Below are 13,237 nucleotides of genomic sequence, written 5' to 3' on the forward strand. Positions count from 1 at the left end.
AATATGATCTGTAAGATGAAGGATGGTTCGGTTCAGCATTTATGAATATCCTCGAGCATCGCAGTCTTTTCAGAATTAAAACCAATGATATTTAGCTTCGGATTTTATGTTAAAATTAATAGAGTAATTTCATGTTTTTCTTTCGTTAAGCACTAGATGTTTCTCTAATTATTGTTCCACAAATGTTACTCAACTTCTCTTATTTTTCTTCTTTCATTACTTACTAGAGAAAATTCCGGGCTATGCCCGGATATATATTTAACATTCATCATATTTTAAATTAATTAATATAGTTTAAATTCTTTTATTTTTTTAGTGTACATACGAAAAATCATGTGATGTTTATTTTATTCCAAATTCTCTAGTTCTTTATTTATAATATGAAATTTATGATTTTCTTCATGTTAAGAAATATTTTAATTATTTTATGTTTTCAAAGATTAGATTACTATCATCTTACTCCATAGATAACATTTTGCATATTTGATAAGTTTGTGGAATATTTTAGCTAAACACTATTGAGTATGCATGGTTTTCTATGTTTAAGAATCATAACTTCATAATGCCAAGTTCTAGCGCGGGTTGTTTCTTTTTGTGTTTGTACTTTGTCGTTTGTATTATGTGGATATGAATTAGAAGGTAATTCAATTTCTCGTCCATATAAAAATTCGACTGTAGTTTAATTCAGCGTGAATATACAATTTAATTGTATTTTGCATATTAAACAAGAAAATATGGAAGAGAGATGGAAAATAATCAATGGAGAGACTCGAACACTTATGCTAAAAGTCATCATATTAGCGAATTGAACACTTATATTTCAATTTTCTTTTCTCCAATCTTTGTGACTTGCAGCATTCTCCTTCTCCTCCAAAATTTTCTCATGCTTAAGCACGTGAAGAATGTTAAGTTCCACACAAAGCGAGTCTTACCTTTGTGAAAATATCCGTAAATGATATTTTGTTGGACTGAAAGAATTTTTTTTTAAAAGAATTTCAAGAATGATGAAGGTCTTTGGAAGTCACTTTTGGAGAACCTTATAAAATTTAGAAAGTGGATCCATACCGTAGTCATATTTGCTGCCTTTGACATCCTTAATCAATCCTTGCTAGATCTTCTTTCTCTTAGTCGTCCTATGCCTGCAGATATATTGTTCTAATAATACCATAATAACATGATTTTTTTAAATCGGAAGAGAAAGTGGAGAAGTGATTGTTGAATACGGAGAAGTGATAAGTCAATATAAAGATTGAAGATGCGATCAAAGTTGTGAAAGAGGAAGTGGGAACGATTTGGCTTTGTAACATTAATTTGTGTTATTATTTTCTTAAGAACATTAATTTGATTAGTGAGAGACTATCATAATTGCCTTAACCAAGAAAGAAGTTAAAGTCGTAATATGTGAGGTTATGTGGCAACTTGTAGTAGAGTTTTAAAATGATGATGTGGATAGCTTGAAAGGCTTCAAACAACACCTTTTATTAGTAAGAGATTATTTCACGACCAGGGAACCGCGCCAACTACGTCAAAATTTCCATTTTCACATAGTCCAGAGTAAAATGGGCCGAAAGTGGTGGACCAACCAAGACGACTATAAAGTCCAAACGATGTACAAAACTATATCTTGTGAATATAAAATCTGATAGACCCACCCAATACAACACTTTCTTTATCAAGAAAAAAGACACCGAGACTTTTCTTTTGAAAAAAGATACACTCATACACCGAGACTTGTAAATAATATTGTTGTTGGTTTTGTTCTTCTCGAAAATAGTATATAGTTTTCAATTTTAAAGTTTTTATAATGAATAAGGATTGAATGTGTATATTTTTACCAAACTATATAACACATGGTCCTAAATATCTTCATTTTGTCTACAAAAATCATGAGTTACAATTTTGTATCTTTTTGTGAATTCATAAAAATAAAAAACATTTCGTGTAAGGATGCACAACAAGTACATATCATAACAATTACTTATGTACAGTATTTCTTTAATTTTGTTCTGTTTATCGTCTCTTTAGTAAATTGGATCACAAAAATAAATTTTATAACATGTTATATCAAAACAATTTATGTTTGAAATAATCCTAGTAGTCTAAATTCGGAAAAAAATCAGTAATTTCCGAGTAATCTTGATGATGCGAATAAACTAAATAGAAAAATATCAATAGATTTATTCAAAGGTAGTGTGGTGATTGGTCTAAAGATAATCAGTAAGCACAAGCTTCGCTTGTATTAGTGCCTGTAGTAGTTCTTCAAACAAGTGTTATTGGAGTTTTTTCCGACATGGTGACTGAAACTCATGAACTTTGGAGTTAAAAATTGCAAGATTTTGAAGATTTTTAAGGTACTCAATCGTATCAAAACTACAACAGCTGATGAATCATTCCACAATTTCTCAAACGGAACAAATCTTGTAATTTAGAAGATAGAAACAATCGACACAGATGAAATCTCGCGAAGAAAATTGTTATTTAGAGAATGACAAGTGACTTAACATTACGTTTCCAGATACCAAAATACCTAATCACGAACTGTTACATCAAATCTAAAGCAGAACCAAACCAAACAGAGAACACACAGAGAACCAAGAAGATAGCATAACGAGCGAGAGAGAGAGAACATTCATTGATAATCCCAAATCTAATTAAAGGAATTACCATCCTCCTCCACCGCTTCCTCCGTAACCTCCTCCTTCACCACCACCGTATCCTCCTCCACCCTCACGTCTTCCACCACCGTAGCTTCCGCCACCACCACCTCCTCTTGAGGAGTAACCGCCACCACCGCTGTATCCACCTCCTCCCTCACGTCTACCGCCGCCGCCACCTCCGTAGCTACCACCGCCACCTCCGTATCCACCACCACCTCCGCTGCGGTATCCACCGCCACCACCTCCACGGCCGCCTCCTCCGCCGCCGCTTCCTCGTGACTGAGCCTCGTTAACAGTGATGCTACGTCCATCGAGCTCTTGTCCGTTCATTCCCTCAATCGCATCCTTCATGGATTTCTCATCCTTGAAGGTCACGAATCCGAATCCCCTTGATCTTCCAGTCTCACGATCGTTAATGATCTGTTATCCAAAAGCCAAAAAAAAACCAGATCAGCAAAACAATCCAACAAAGCTGAACAAAATCATTAGATCTACTTCAAAAAAAAACACAAAATTCCGATCGATCTCCGGGCTCACAGAAGCAGGAAGATGAACGTACCGATTTTGGGAAAAACAAGTAACAGTAACAGTAGTAACAAAGAACGAATAGTAGTAACAGAGTAACAGTAATCGAATCAAGTAACAGAGAAACACAAGATCGGAACAGATCCGTCGAGGATGAGATCATCGAAATCACTCGGAGTCCGATCTCGGCGTGTAACAGACCTTGGAATCAACAACGTCGCCGTATTGAGAGAAGGCAGTTTCAAGAGCTCTGTCATCAGTGGCCCAAGCTAGACCTCCAACGAAGCACCGATACTCAACATCTGCGGACGCCATTGAAATTTGAGAAGAAGATCTAGGGTTTACAGTGAGAGAAGTGAGCAGAGAGATTTGTGAAGAATGAAGAAGACGAAGTCTCGTTTTTATAAGGGGGCTGAGATATTAACCAAGGTTTAGATATTTTTTAGGTTTAGAGTCGGTTTTGGTGAATTTTGGTTTAACTATGGTTAAATGTGTGGTTAAAATTCGTAGTGGTTGGGGACATATCACGTGACACTTTTTGGTTTAATGCGCAATTGGAAAGACGACGATGCGAGAAAGGATATTTTTCTTTGTCCCAAGAAAAAATATCTCAGTGGAGCAAAAAAATATCTCGTATGCCAAATGACATCTTTATCCCTTAGCTCTAAATTTGAAATAACGTGGTGATTGGTACTGGGCCGGAACAATTGGGCTACTATAATTCGGCTAGTAGTATAATTGGGCCGCAATAATTGGGCAGAAAAATTAAATGCAAAACATTAATTTCGGAAAAAGATAGTGTTGACAGTGGGATTTGAACCCACGCCCTTTCGGACCAGAACCTTAATCTGGCGCCTTAGACCAACTCGGCCATATCAACTTTGATGCAATGTAATCGCGACTATAAAATTAGATACTTATAAAATACATGTAGTTCATTCGTTTTAACTTTAACGATAAGCAACATTAAAAAAAGTGAATTAAGGAGAATAAAAAATAAAGGAAATCTGATTAACCGTTTCTCTCCCAAAGCGATCAAGAAGGCGACTTTTAACAAAAACAACTTTTCATTATCTTCTCCGGCCGGCGTCGACTCCGGCGTCGGCCGTACTTTCTTTTCTATTTTTTGTTTCGTTTGTAGTTTTAAGTTTCTAAATAAAATCTCAATCAGAGACGTGTTTACTTGTGTGATCATCACCAAATCACCAATTACTATTGCTTGGCTTCTTCCCGTAGACGAAATGGCTTCATGTGGCAAAGTAAGAGATGGTTTTTCGGTGATGGGGTTGTCTGGTAGCGTAGGACATGGCGATCCGGATATGATGATGCCTTTGTTAACAAATCCATGGTTGGGTTTGTCTCAATTCTGGGTCTCCACATTGATAGCCGATGCCACTTCGATTCTCGCTCTCAGGGTTTTCTTTCCTCTTCACAGAGGCGTAATTGTCCGTGCGATGATGATATGGTTCATTCACGGTGTTTTTTCGGGTATGCCCGACCTTCTCGGTTTGGTGACAATAGTTGCCGACGGCTTCTTAATGCAAATTTGCGGCCCTCGACGCATATGGAATCCCGGAATCACATCGGAGACATTTGTCGTGAAGCTCTTCAACGACGTCTTTGGTTTGAGATGTATAATAGGATGGGATTACACTAGTACCAAGCCAAACTTTCTAATGTGCATTATGACACCGATACGGACTAATTGGTATTGGATTGTCGGGATTTCAAAACTTATTCTAGGAACAACGGGCTTTTTACATGTGATGTGGAGTTTCGAACAAAGAATGCCAATAGGGCATACATATCACATTCGAGTAGGGTGGCTTATGAAGAAGGAACATAATATGTTTATCATGTTAGCGAGTAAGGCTTATCGAAAGGAAGCATCGTCAAATTCACTTTTTCACTTTCGTCATCTTCAATATATGGCACATAATTCTGCTTATGTAATAAATTGTTTTATGAAGTTTTGTAATGGTTTTGTACTTGTTGTAATACCAATTGTTTAATGAAAGTTTTTAGAAGGAAACAAAAAAATAAGGAGAATAAAAAATAAAGGATAATGTATTGGGAAGAGAATTAAGGAGAATAAAAAATAAAGGATAATGTATTGTGAAGAGAATTAAGGAGAATAAAAAATGATTCTTTCGAATACAAATTTTCTTTTTTGGATATTTTTTTTTTAACTTCTGAAACTTGCATTAAATAGTATAAGGTTGGTACAGATTTTTTTTTTTTTGCTAAGAGAGTAAATATCAATAGATGAAAGTTTTGGTGTTACAATATATAAGACCTAGAAGCATGAACCTTGCCAAAAAAAAGTTAAAAAACAAGGATACATTAAAGAGTACACAATAACAATTAAGGAAAGAAACCGATCCTTAGCTGAGCCATAAGGCCATGAGGTTGGTACAGTCGTACAGATATGGAATCAACCAAATAGGAGTTTTATGGAAGTTAACCAGTAAATGAGAATTTATTTACTCGGTGAAATGAAATTATGTTTCCTTATAAATAGTTAAATACACACTACGGCTTCTTTAAAAAAATTCAATTCCGTTAATTCTCTCTTCTGACTTCATACGATGGTTGTAATCTCTGAAATTTCCGACGACGGCTCTAATGGCGGCGATCATCAAAAAAAGAAACCTAAGGAAGAAGAGAATCGAAACAAGAAACTGAAAGAAAAGGTTAAGGTGTCGCTACCAATTCCAGAAGAACTCATCCTACGTTGCTTCCTACTCGTTCGGAGATGCCACCACCCGTCGCTTCCTTCGTCTCATGCCAAAGCTCTACGACGATCGCTTGCGTCTCGGCTACACCGAAAGCGTTCTTTATGCCTGTAATAGGATAAACCGGTAACCGGTTTATCCTATTACAATGCCTATATCGTACTTCTTCCTTCTGATGAAAACCCTAGCTGGTACATTCTCCATCGTAAACCCTATCGAAACTTGCCGAACACGACTTCTTTAAGATTGTGCAAACTCGATATACTCCCTTTCCCTCCCATGCTTTGGGGATTTGTTGTGGTCTCAATCGGTTCGGATATCTGAGTCGGCGAGGAACGCTCATCGGATATGACTCTCATCGATTGCAAATCTCACAAGTATCGCTCGCTACCAAGAATGAAGGTGGCTCGCTGTCTTGCAGCCGCAGGTGTAATTGACGGAAAGATATACGTAATTGGAGGTTGCTTAACAACACGATCTTCGGATTTTATAGAAGTGTTCGATGTAAAGACTCAGATATGGAGTGGAACGGTGAAGCCGATTGAGATACTACCTAGTGTGAGTAGATATTTTGAGGCATGTGCGGTGATAGAGGAGAAGATTTACCTTAAGGGTGATCACCATTGTTTTGTTTACGAACCCAAAGAAAGTAAATGGATGCGTTTGAAATTCCTTGAGTTGAATCTTCTGTTCAATGAATCGTCTTGTGTGATAGGTGATAAGTTGTTTCTCATTCATGGAGGAAGGGATTTTTTTGGGATCCAATAGTTGTGTGTGATCTAAAGAAGAAGGAAGTGAGACCCTTGAAGGGTTTACAAGGGTTTCCGGATAATATAAACATGGCGGCGTCTAAAATGGCGAATTTTGGTGGAAGGTTGGTGATTTTGGGATGTAATCAGCGTCAGACTTTAACTAGGTATGAAGAAAAAAAAGAGGTTTGGTGCGTAGAGATTGAATTGGAAGAAAGGGAAGAAGGAGGTGAGATTTGGGGGAAGGTTGAATCAGTCGATGTTGTGCTTACTACAAGAAAACAAGGCTCTTTCCAACGGATTTTCTGACAGCAAAAAAATGGTCGGAAATTTTTGACGGTTTACCGATACTATTCTGTCGGCTTTCCGACGACAGTCCTCCCGTCGCAAATCCGTCGCAAATTTCCGACGGCTTTTTTGTGGTCGAAAATTCGTCAGTGATTTCCGACGACATTCCGATCAAATTAAATTCGGCGACGTATTTCCGACGGTTTTCCAACCAAAATATATTCGTTATGATCCGTCGGAAATCCGTCGGGAGGCGAGGTTATTTTCCGACGGATTTCCGATCACAATATTATAATCCGTTGGAAATCCGTCGGGATGCTAAAGCTATTTTTCGGTGGAAATTATGATCAAAATATACCCGTAAATATAGATCAAAATAAGCGGATCTCCGTTTTATAGCCGTTCGAAAATTTTAAAATTCTTCGGTATCCGTCGGAAATCCATCAGATATTTCCAACGGCTTTCCAACGAACTATAAGCAACGTGCCATATTAATTATTAATTTCGTATCATGTTCGTCCGATTAATAGTTACCGTCGGAAATTGGTCGGGCATTTCTGACGATTTTCCGACCAGTCAGGCTTTAGGGTAATGAAATTGTTCAATTTCATTGCAAATTTGTGAAAAAATTAGAAATAAACTTCATGTTTGTTGAATGAGAAACTAATAAATCCAAGAAAATTTTGATTTTTCATCAATTTCTATTTTTGCAAAAGAAACACATAAGTCTTTTAAAACTTCAAGTGTTAAGTGTAGTGTATTCTATTGGTCCACTAGTATATTAGTGTTGTGTTTAACATTTGAAGTACTAAACTATGTAGTAAACTTCATCTAATTAAATGGTTAAGCTTGTTTATGTGCAATGAATCATTGTACTTCAAAATCAAATCTCAAACCCCTAACTGGTCAGAAATCCGTCGGAAAGTTCCAACAAATTTTCGACTGCGTTTTTTGAAGATTTTGGTTAGGCATTCGTATGCAAAATAATATTTTATGTTCCCGACGGATTTCCGAGGGATTTTTTTTGCCGTCGAAAATCCGTCGGAAACGAAAATAAATATTTCCCGCTGAGACGAAAAGCTAAGCGGCAATATATGATTTATTAATTTAATTCTCATAAATGTTTTCCTTTTCTCTTTGGTTTTCACGCTTCTCCATCTTTCCAAAATGAGAACCCAAAATTCTCTCTCAGATCTCTCAATTCTCACTCAATCTCTCTAAGATCCCTTAAATCATTCAATATCCCTCAAATATCTCTTAATACTCTCACAATTTCTTTCACATCTCAACTCTCTCAATCTCTCTCTGTCTCCCTCAATCTCTCCACGTCTGTCTCCCTCAATCTCTCCACGTCTCATCTCAAACTCTCTACAGCCATGTAAGTGAACCTTCTCTACCAATTTCAATTAGTGTTTTAGATTTCGTTAATTTTTGTTATGATTTGTTGAAATTCTGGATGTGTAGGTTGATAGATTTATTTGTTAGTGATAGGTTTAGGTTCATAGAATTATATTGTTTATAGAATTGAACAAAATTTAGGATGTTTGGATTAAAACCTAAGAGGTTTAGGTTATTAGATTTGGATTAAAATTTCTGAATTTTAGGCGTTTAGGTTAAAAGATTTATTAAACGAAATTAAAAAAATTACATTTGTAATATATTTTGAAAATATAGAACGTGGCTAGAAGTTAATTTAGGATATATTAAGAATATGCAAAATCTAATTTTTAATAATTATGTAAACGAATTTATTTATTTATTTTGGTATATTAAGCTAAACGATATTATAGAAAATGGATTTTAACAAAAGAATGGTTATAATTAATAAATTTAGAAGTCTTTTGGATTTCCCATTTAAAAACAAATTTTACTAAGATATCTAAAAGTTTTTTTGAAATTAGAAACTTTGATTTTATTAAACTGTTTACTAATAATATTATTTTATTTTGTAGGGGTTCTTACCAAGATTTTCGCAGGTCCGAGGATCGATCGAATAATCAGGCGCACTCGACAACCCCATCACCATCGACCGTTCCCGAGTCGCAGCAGTCCACGGCTCGTCTACCAATGACAGTTGAGGAGCTAGTCCAACAACCAGGGCGGACACTTCTTCGACGACTCCATCCAAAAAGGCTCGAAAAAGGGAGCACATGGTAAGTAAATTTTGTTTTCCTGTTTTAATATATACATATTTTAAAGTAGAAATAATATTACTTCTCTATATTTGTAGGTTTGGTTATACCAAAAATGGCATATCCAAATCCATTTTACGGATGTTGCACGGGATGCTCAAACATCCGTATCCGACTTACAGTGATATGCCTAGCGACGATCGAGAGCTTTGGTTCAGGACTTTCGCAGTAATGCATTTATTATTACGTACTTGATTTTGTATTTTTTTTATACTACTAACATAATTCTTTTGGTTTGTAGCATGAATTCGATTGGGATACTGTCCACACACCCCTTGTCCGTGTCGCGTTTACAAAGTATGCTTCATTAAAATATTCAGGCCACATGAATGCATGGAAAGAAAAGTGGGCGGAAGGCAAGGAGTGTCCAAAAGGCTTGAACCCAGACGTATGGCCTGGCTTCAAACAGTATTGGGGGTTGCCGGATACTGCTCGTACCGCGGAAACCAACTCAAAAAACCGGAAGAGCCAACAAGGTGGCAAAGGTATGGCGGTGCACAATGCGGGTTCGACGAGCTTCTTAAGTCGTATAGACGAATTGGTAAGTCTTTTACTTTTATTTGATTTCATGTTTTCTTTACAATTTAACTTTTTTTTTTTTATATATAGACGGAGAAAAACGGAGGTGTGGAACCTGATTTTGTAGAAGTCATTGAGGATACACACACCAACAAGAAAACAGGAAAAATTCAAGATGATTACATCGCAGGCCTCGTTGAGACGTTGAAGAAAAGGAAGACGGAGTGCCTCACGCAGCTTTCTCAAAATGATGATGGTTCCTCATCATCCAACGTCTTAGTCCGAGAAAAGATCAACCGCATGGTTCTTGAGGTAAGCTTTGTTTTATAACTTAACATTTTTTTGTATACATTTTAAAGTTTACTAACAATTATTATATACAAATTCAGAAAATTCCGCTAAAGCGGGTCGTGTGGTGGGCTTAGGTAGCCTAAACCAAAGCAACGGATGTTCTTATTCCGGTCCTTCACAGAATTCCGAGATCTTTGCAGAGCTTGAAGAAAAAGACAAGGAGATCTTAGCATTGAAAGAGCAAAACAAGAAGATTCTTGACTTCATGCGTTCAAAATTTTCCGATTTTCCCGATGATCTATAAATGCTTTTGTTTTAGTTTAATTTTGTTGTATTGGTAAACAATCTTCTTTTCTTTTGTTGGATAATATATGCATTTTTCAAATATTTATTTAGTAAAAAAATTTATATATTTATTTAGTAAAATTTTCAATAAATAGTTTTTTAAAAAATTTAAAATTAAAAAATTATTTAATTAGTGATTAAATATGATCCGTCGGTAATCCGTCGGCTACTTAAACATCGTCGGAAATCCGTCAGTAAAATACCGTCGGGAATTCATCGGGAATCACTCCATCAGTAAACTGTCGAACGTTGATACCAACCGATTCCCGACAAAGTTCCGATGAAATAACGGACAATAGTTTTGGTTAGGAAACCGTCGGAAAGCATCACCGACGGGTTTTCGACGGTCGGTTCCGACGATTTTCCAACCGTTTACCCAAACGTAGCTATTGTCCGAAAACCGTCGGGAACGAGTCGGAAAAGCTATCGTCGGCAATTTGAAACGAATTTCCGACGCCTTTTAAATTTCCGACGAGATCGAACCGACCAATCGAGTTCGTCGAAAATCCGTCGGAAACAGCCATTTCCGACGCCATGCCGACGCCATGTTACAGTTTGATTCCTCTCTGCTAGTGTCAGATATTGAAACTGTAAGACTCAAAACAGAACACAAGAAACAGAGGATATATGAAGAATAAGAAGAACACATGTATCTTTAGTTACTAGCTAGTTAGCTAGGTTTTTTGTGAAGTTCTTTCCGTTTGCTTTTCGATTTATCTTCTTCTGCAAGTTATTGCAATTAGGCATAACAAAGCCCAAATGTGCTTCTTTGTTATGAGCAAATGTGTAATCTTGGTGTAAATGTTAGTGTTACTTAACAAATCTTCACTTTCTACAAAATCAAATTTGATGAAATTTAAATTGAGTTGAGACCAAAGAAACTTGTCCGTTGAGAGACGTTTTCATAAATTCTTCTATTTGTGAATTTTTATAAGGTAGCTTAAGAGAAAACAAAAATTTACTGTTTACAAAAAAAAAAGACTCACTGATATAGTTTCCGAAGAAAACAAAACATATGCAAATTATGTTACCAAATACCAATTAATTTATTGTTCACTTTTTATAAAAAAAAAAAAAAGTAAAAAAAAAAGTAAGTGAAGAAAAACACATTAAAGAAAATAAATAATGATAATGTATGAGAACAATATTTTAAGAAGAATAAAAAAATGATTCTTTCTAATGCAAATTATCTCTTTGGATTTTTTTTTTTTATAATAAAAATGATGAACATTTTCTAAATTATAAATATACACAACAATTTCTATGGAATTGCCGGGGGCGAATAAACCCAATTTTCGACGATCAATACGTTACTTGCTCAAGAAGTTTGACACGGATATCCTCGCTCTCTTTGAAACTCACGCAGAAGGGGAGAGAGCGGGCAGGATATGCCAGCGGTTGGGCTTTGACAACTCGTACAGGGTGGATGCGAATGGCCAAAGCGGTGGTTTATGGCTTCTGTGGCGATCAAGAGTTGGGCAGGTCGCAATTCTTGAAGCCTCAGACCAGTTCATACATGCAAAGGTGGGTGATGGAGAGGATTGTATCCATTTGGTGGCAGTCTATGCAGCTCCAACGGTTAGTAGGAGAAGCGGTTTATGGGGAAAGCTGCGGGAGCTCGTGAGGGACATAAGGGAGCCATTAATCATAGGAGGTGATTTTAACACGATTTTGCTGTTAGATGAGAGGATAGGGGTAATGGAAGACTCTCACCCGACTCGCTTGCGTTTGGTGAATGGATAAATGACCTATCACTAATAGATATGGGCTTTAAAGGAGGACCGTATACATGGAGACGGGGACGTATGGAGAGTACAGTGGTTGCAAAAAGACTAGATCGTGTTCTTTGTAACCCACATGCTAGATTGAAGTGGCAGGAGGCGGTGGTGACCCATCTTCCTTTTTTATCGTCGGATCATGTGCCGTTATATGTACAATTAGAGCCGAAGAGTAATTCTGACCCGAAGAGGAGACCTTTCCGATTTGAGGCGGCGTGGTTGAGTCACAAGGGTTCAAAGAATTGTTAATGGCGTCTTGGGATCCGTCATTAGAAACTCCAAAAGCATTGGAGGGGCTGCAGAGAACGTTAAAAAAATGGAATAGGGAGGTGTTTGGGGATATTAACACAAGGAAGGAGAAATTGTTGGGAGAGATCAAGGCGGTGCAGGACTTGTTGGTGGTAGCACAAACGGATGAGCTCTTGGCGAAGGAGGCGGAGGTGTTGCAGAATTTTGACGCCGTACTTGAGCAAGAAGAGACTCTCTGGTTTCAAAAATCAAGAGAGAAATTTATTGCTCTGGGAGATAGAAACACAACGTTTTTTCACACATCAACGGTGATTAGAAGGAGGAGGAACAGAATTGAAATGTTGAAAAATAGTGAAGAGCTTTGGGTTTCAGATAAGGAAGAGTTAGAGAGAATGGCGCTGGAGTATTATCAACAATTATACTCGGTGGGAGGGCTAACCATAGAGAGACCACAACTACCGATGAATGGTTTCTCAAATTTAACTAGGGAGGAGAAGTTAAAGTTAGAGAAACCGTTCACGGAGGAGGAGGTAGTGGTGGCGGTGAAGAGCATGGGGAAGTTCAAAGCACCGGGACCGGATGGTTTTCAACCCGTGTTTTATCAGGAGTGTTGGGAGATTGTTGGGATTTCGGTGAAAAGCTTTGTGTTGGGGTTCTTTGAATCGGGAGTGTTGCCGACGGCTGCGAACGATGCGTTGCTAGTATTGCTGGCCAAGGTTGCGAAACCAGAAAAAATAACTCAGTTTCGGCCCGTGAGTTTGTGCAATGTTTTGTTCAAAGTGATAACGAAGATGATGGTTATTAGGCTGAAGAATGTCATCTCTAAGTTGATTGGTCCCGCCCAAGCAAGCTTTATACCGGGACGACTAAGTATTGACAACATAGTGGTGGTACAAGAGGCGGTACACT

General features: G+C 37.2%; 2 protein-coding genes, 1 non-coding gene and 2 pseudogenes across 4 annotated transcripts; 3 read left to right on the plus strand and 2 right to left on the minus strand.

Annotated features, from left to right (window-relative positions):
• Positions 1 to 2,454: 2,454 nt before the first annotated feature.
• Positions 2,455 to 3,572, minus strand: LOC9314632 (glycine-rich RNA-binding protein 7). Of its 2 annotated transcripts, none has more exons than XM_021027530.1 (2): positions 3,384 to 3,572; positions 2,455 to 3,077 (listed from the first exon to the last, which is right to left on the minus strand). In XM_021027530.1, exons 1-2 carry the CDS (start codon positions 3,495 to 3,497, stop codon positions 2,661 to 2,663), a joined length of 531 nt encoding a protein of 176 aa, XP_020883189.1. In that variant the 5' UTR covers positions 3,498 to 3,572; the 3' UTR covers positions 2,455 to 2,660. The 2 variants fall into 2 exon arrangements, with proteins under 2 accessions (XP_020883189.1, XP_020883188.1); XM_021027529.1 differs by having other exon boundaries at positions 3,217 to 3,571.
• A 409-nt stretch (positions 3,573 to 3,981) lies between these two features.
• Positions 3,982 to 4,062, minus strand: TRNAL-AAG. The gene has a single exon. It is a non-coding gene; the product is annotated as a tRNA-Leu (tRNA).
• Positions 4,063 to 4,222: 160 nt separating this feature from the next.
• Positions 4,223 to 5,194, plus strand: LOC110229489. The gene has a single exon (XM_021029823.1). The coding sequence runs from the start codon at positions 4,424 to 4,426 to the stop codon at positions 5,192 to 5,194; it is 771 nt and encodes a 256-aa protein (XP_020885482.1). The 5' UTR covers positions 4,223 to 4,423.
• Positions 5,195 to 5,660: 466 nt separating this feature from the next.
• Positions 5,661 to 6,975, plus strand: LOC110229027 (annotated as a pseudogene).
• A 1,059-nt stretch (positions 6,976 to 8,034) lies between these two features.
• On the plus strand, positions 8,035 to 10,309 carry LOC110228875 (annotated as a pseudogene).
• The last annotated feature ends 2,928 nt before the right edge of the window (positions 10,310 to 13,237 follow it).

The sequence above is a fragment of the Arabidopsis lyrata genome (assembly GCF_000004255.2).
Source record: "Arabidopsis lyrata subsp. lyrata unplaced genomic scaffold ARALYscaffold_4, whole genome shotgun sequence".
Taxonomy (NCBI): domain Eukaryota; kingdom Viridiplantae; phylum Streptophyta; class Magnoliopsida; order Brassicales; family Brassicaceae; genus Arabidopsis; species Arabidopsis lyrata.

What these genes read in the sequence shown, in the direction of transcription:
- LOC9314632 (XM_021027529.1), bottom strand. Translation starts at nt 3,345, where the DNA reads ATGATCTCATCCTCGACGGATCTGTTCCGATCTTGTGTTTCTCTGTTA. An exon ending in ACTTGTTTTTCCCAAAATCG is followed by an intron (nt 3,078 to 3,216) that starts GTACGTTCATCT and finishes TTTGGATAACAG; the next exon opens with ATCATTAACGATCGTGAGAC.
- LOC110229489 (XM_021029823.1), top strand. Translation starts at nt 4,424, where the DNA reads ATGGCTTCATGTGGCAAAGTAAGAGATGGTTTTTCGGTGATGGGGTTG.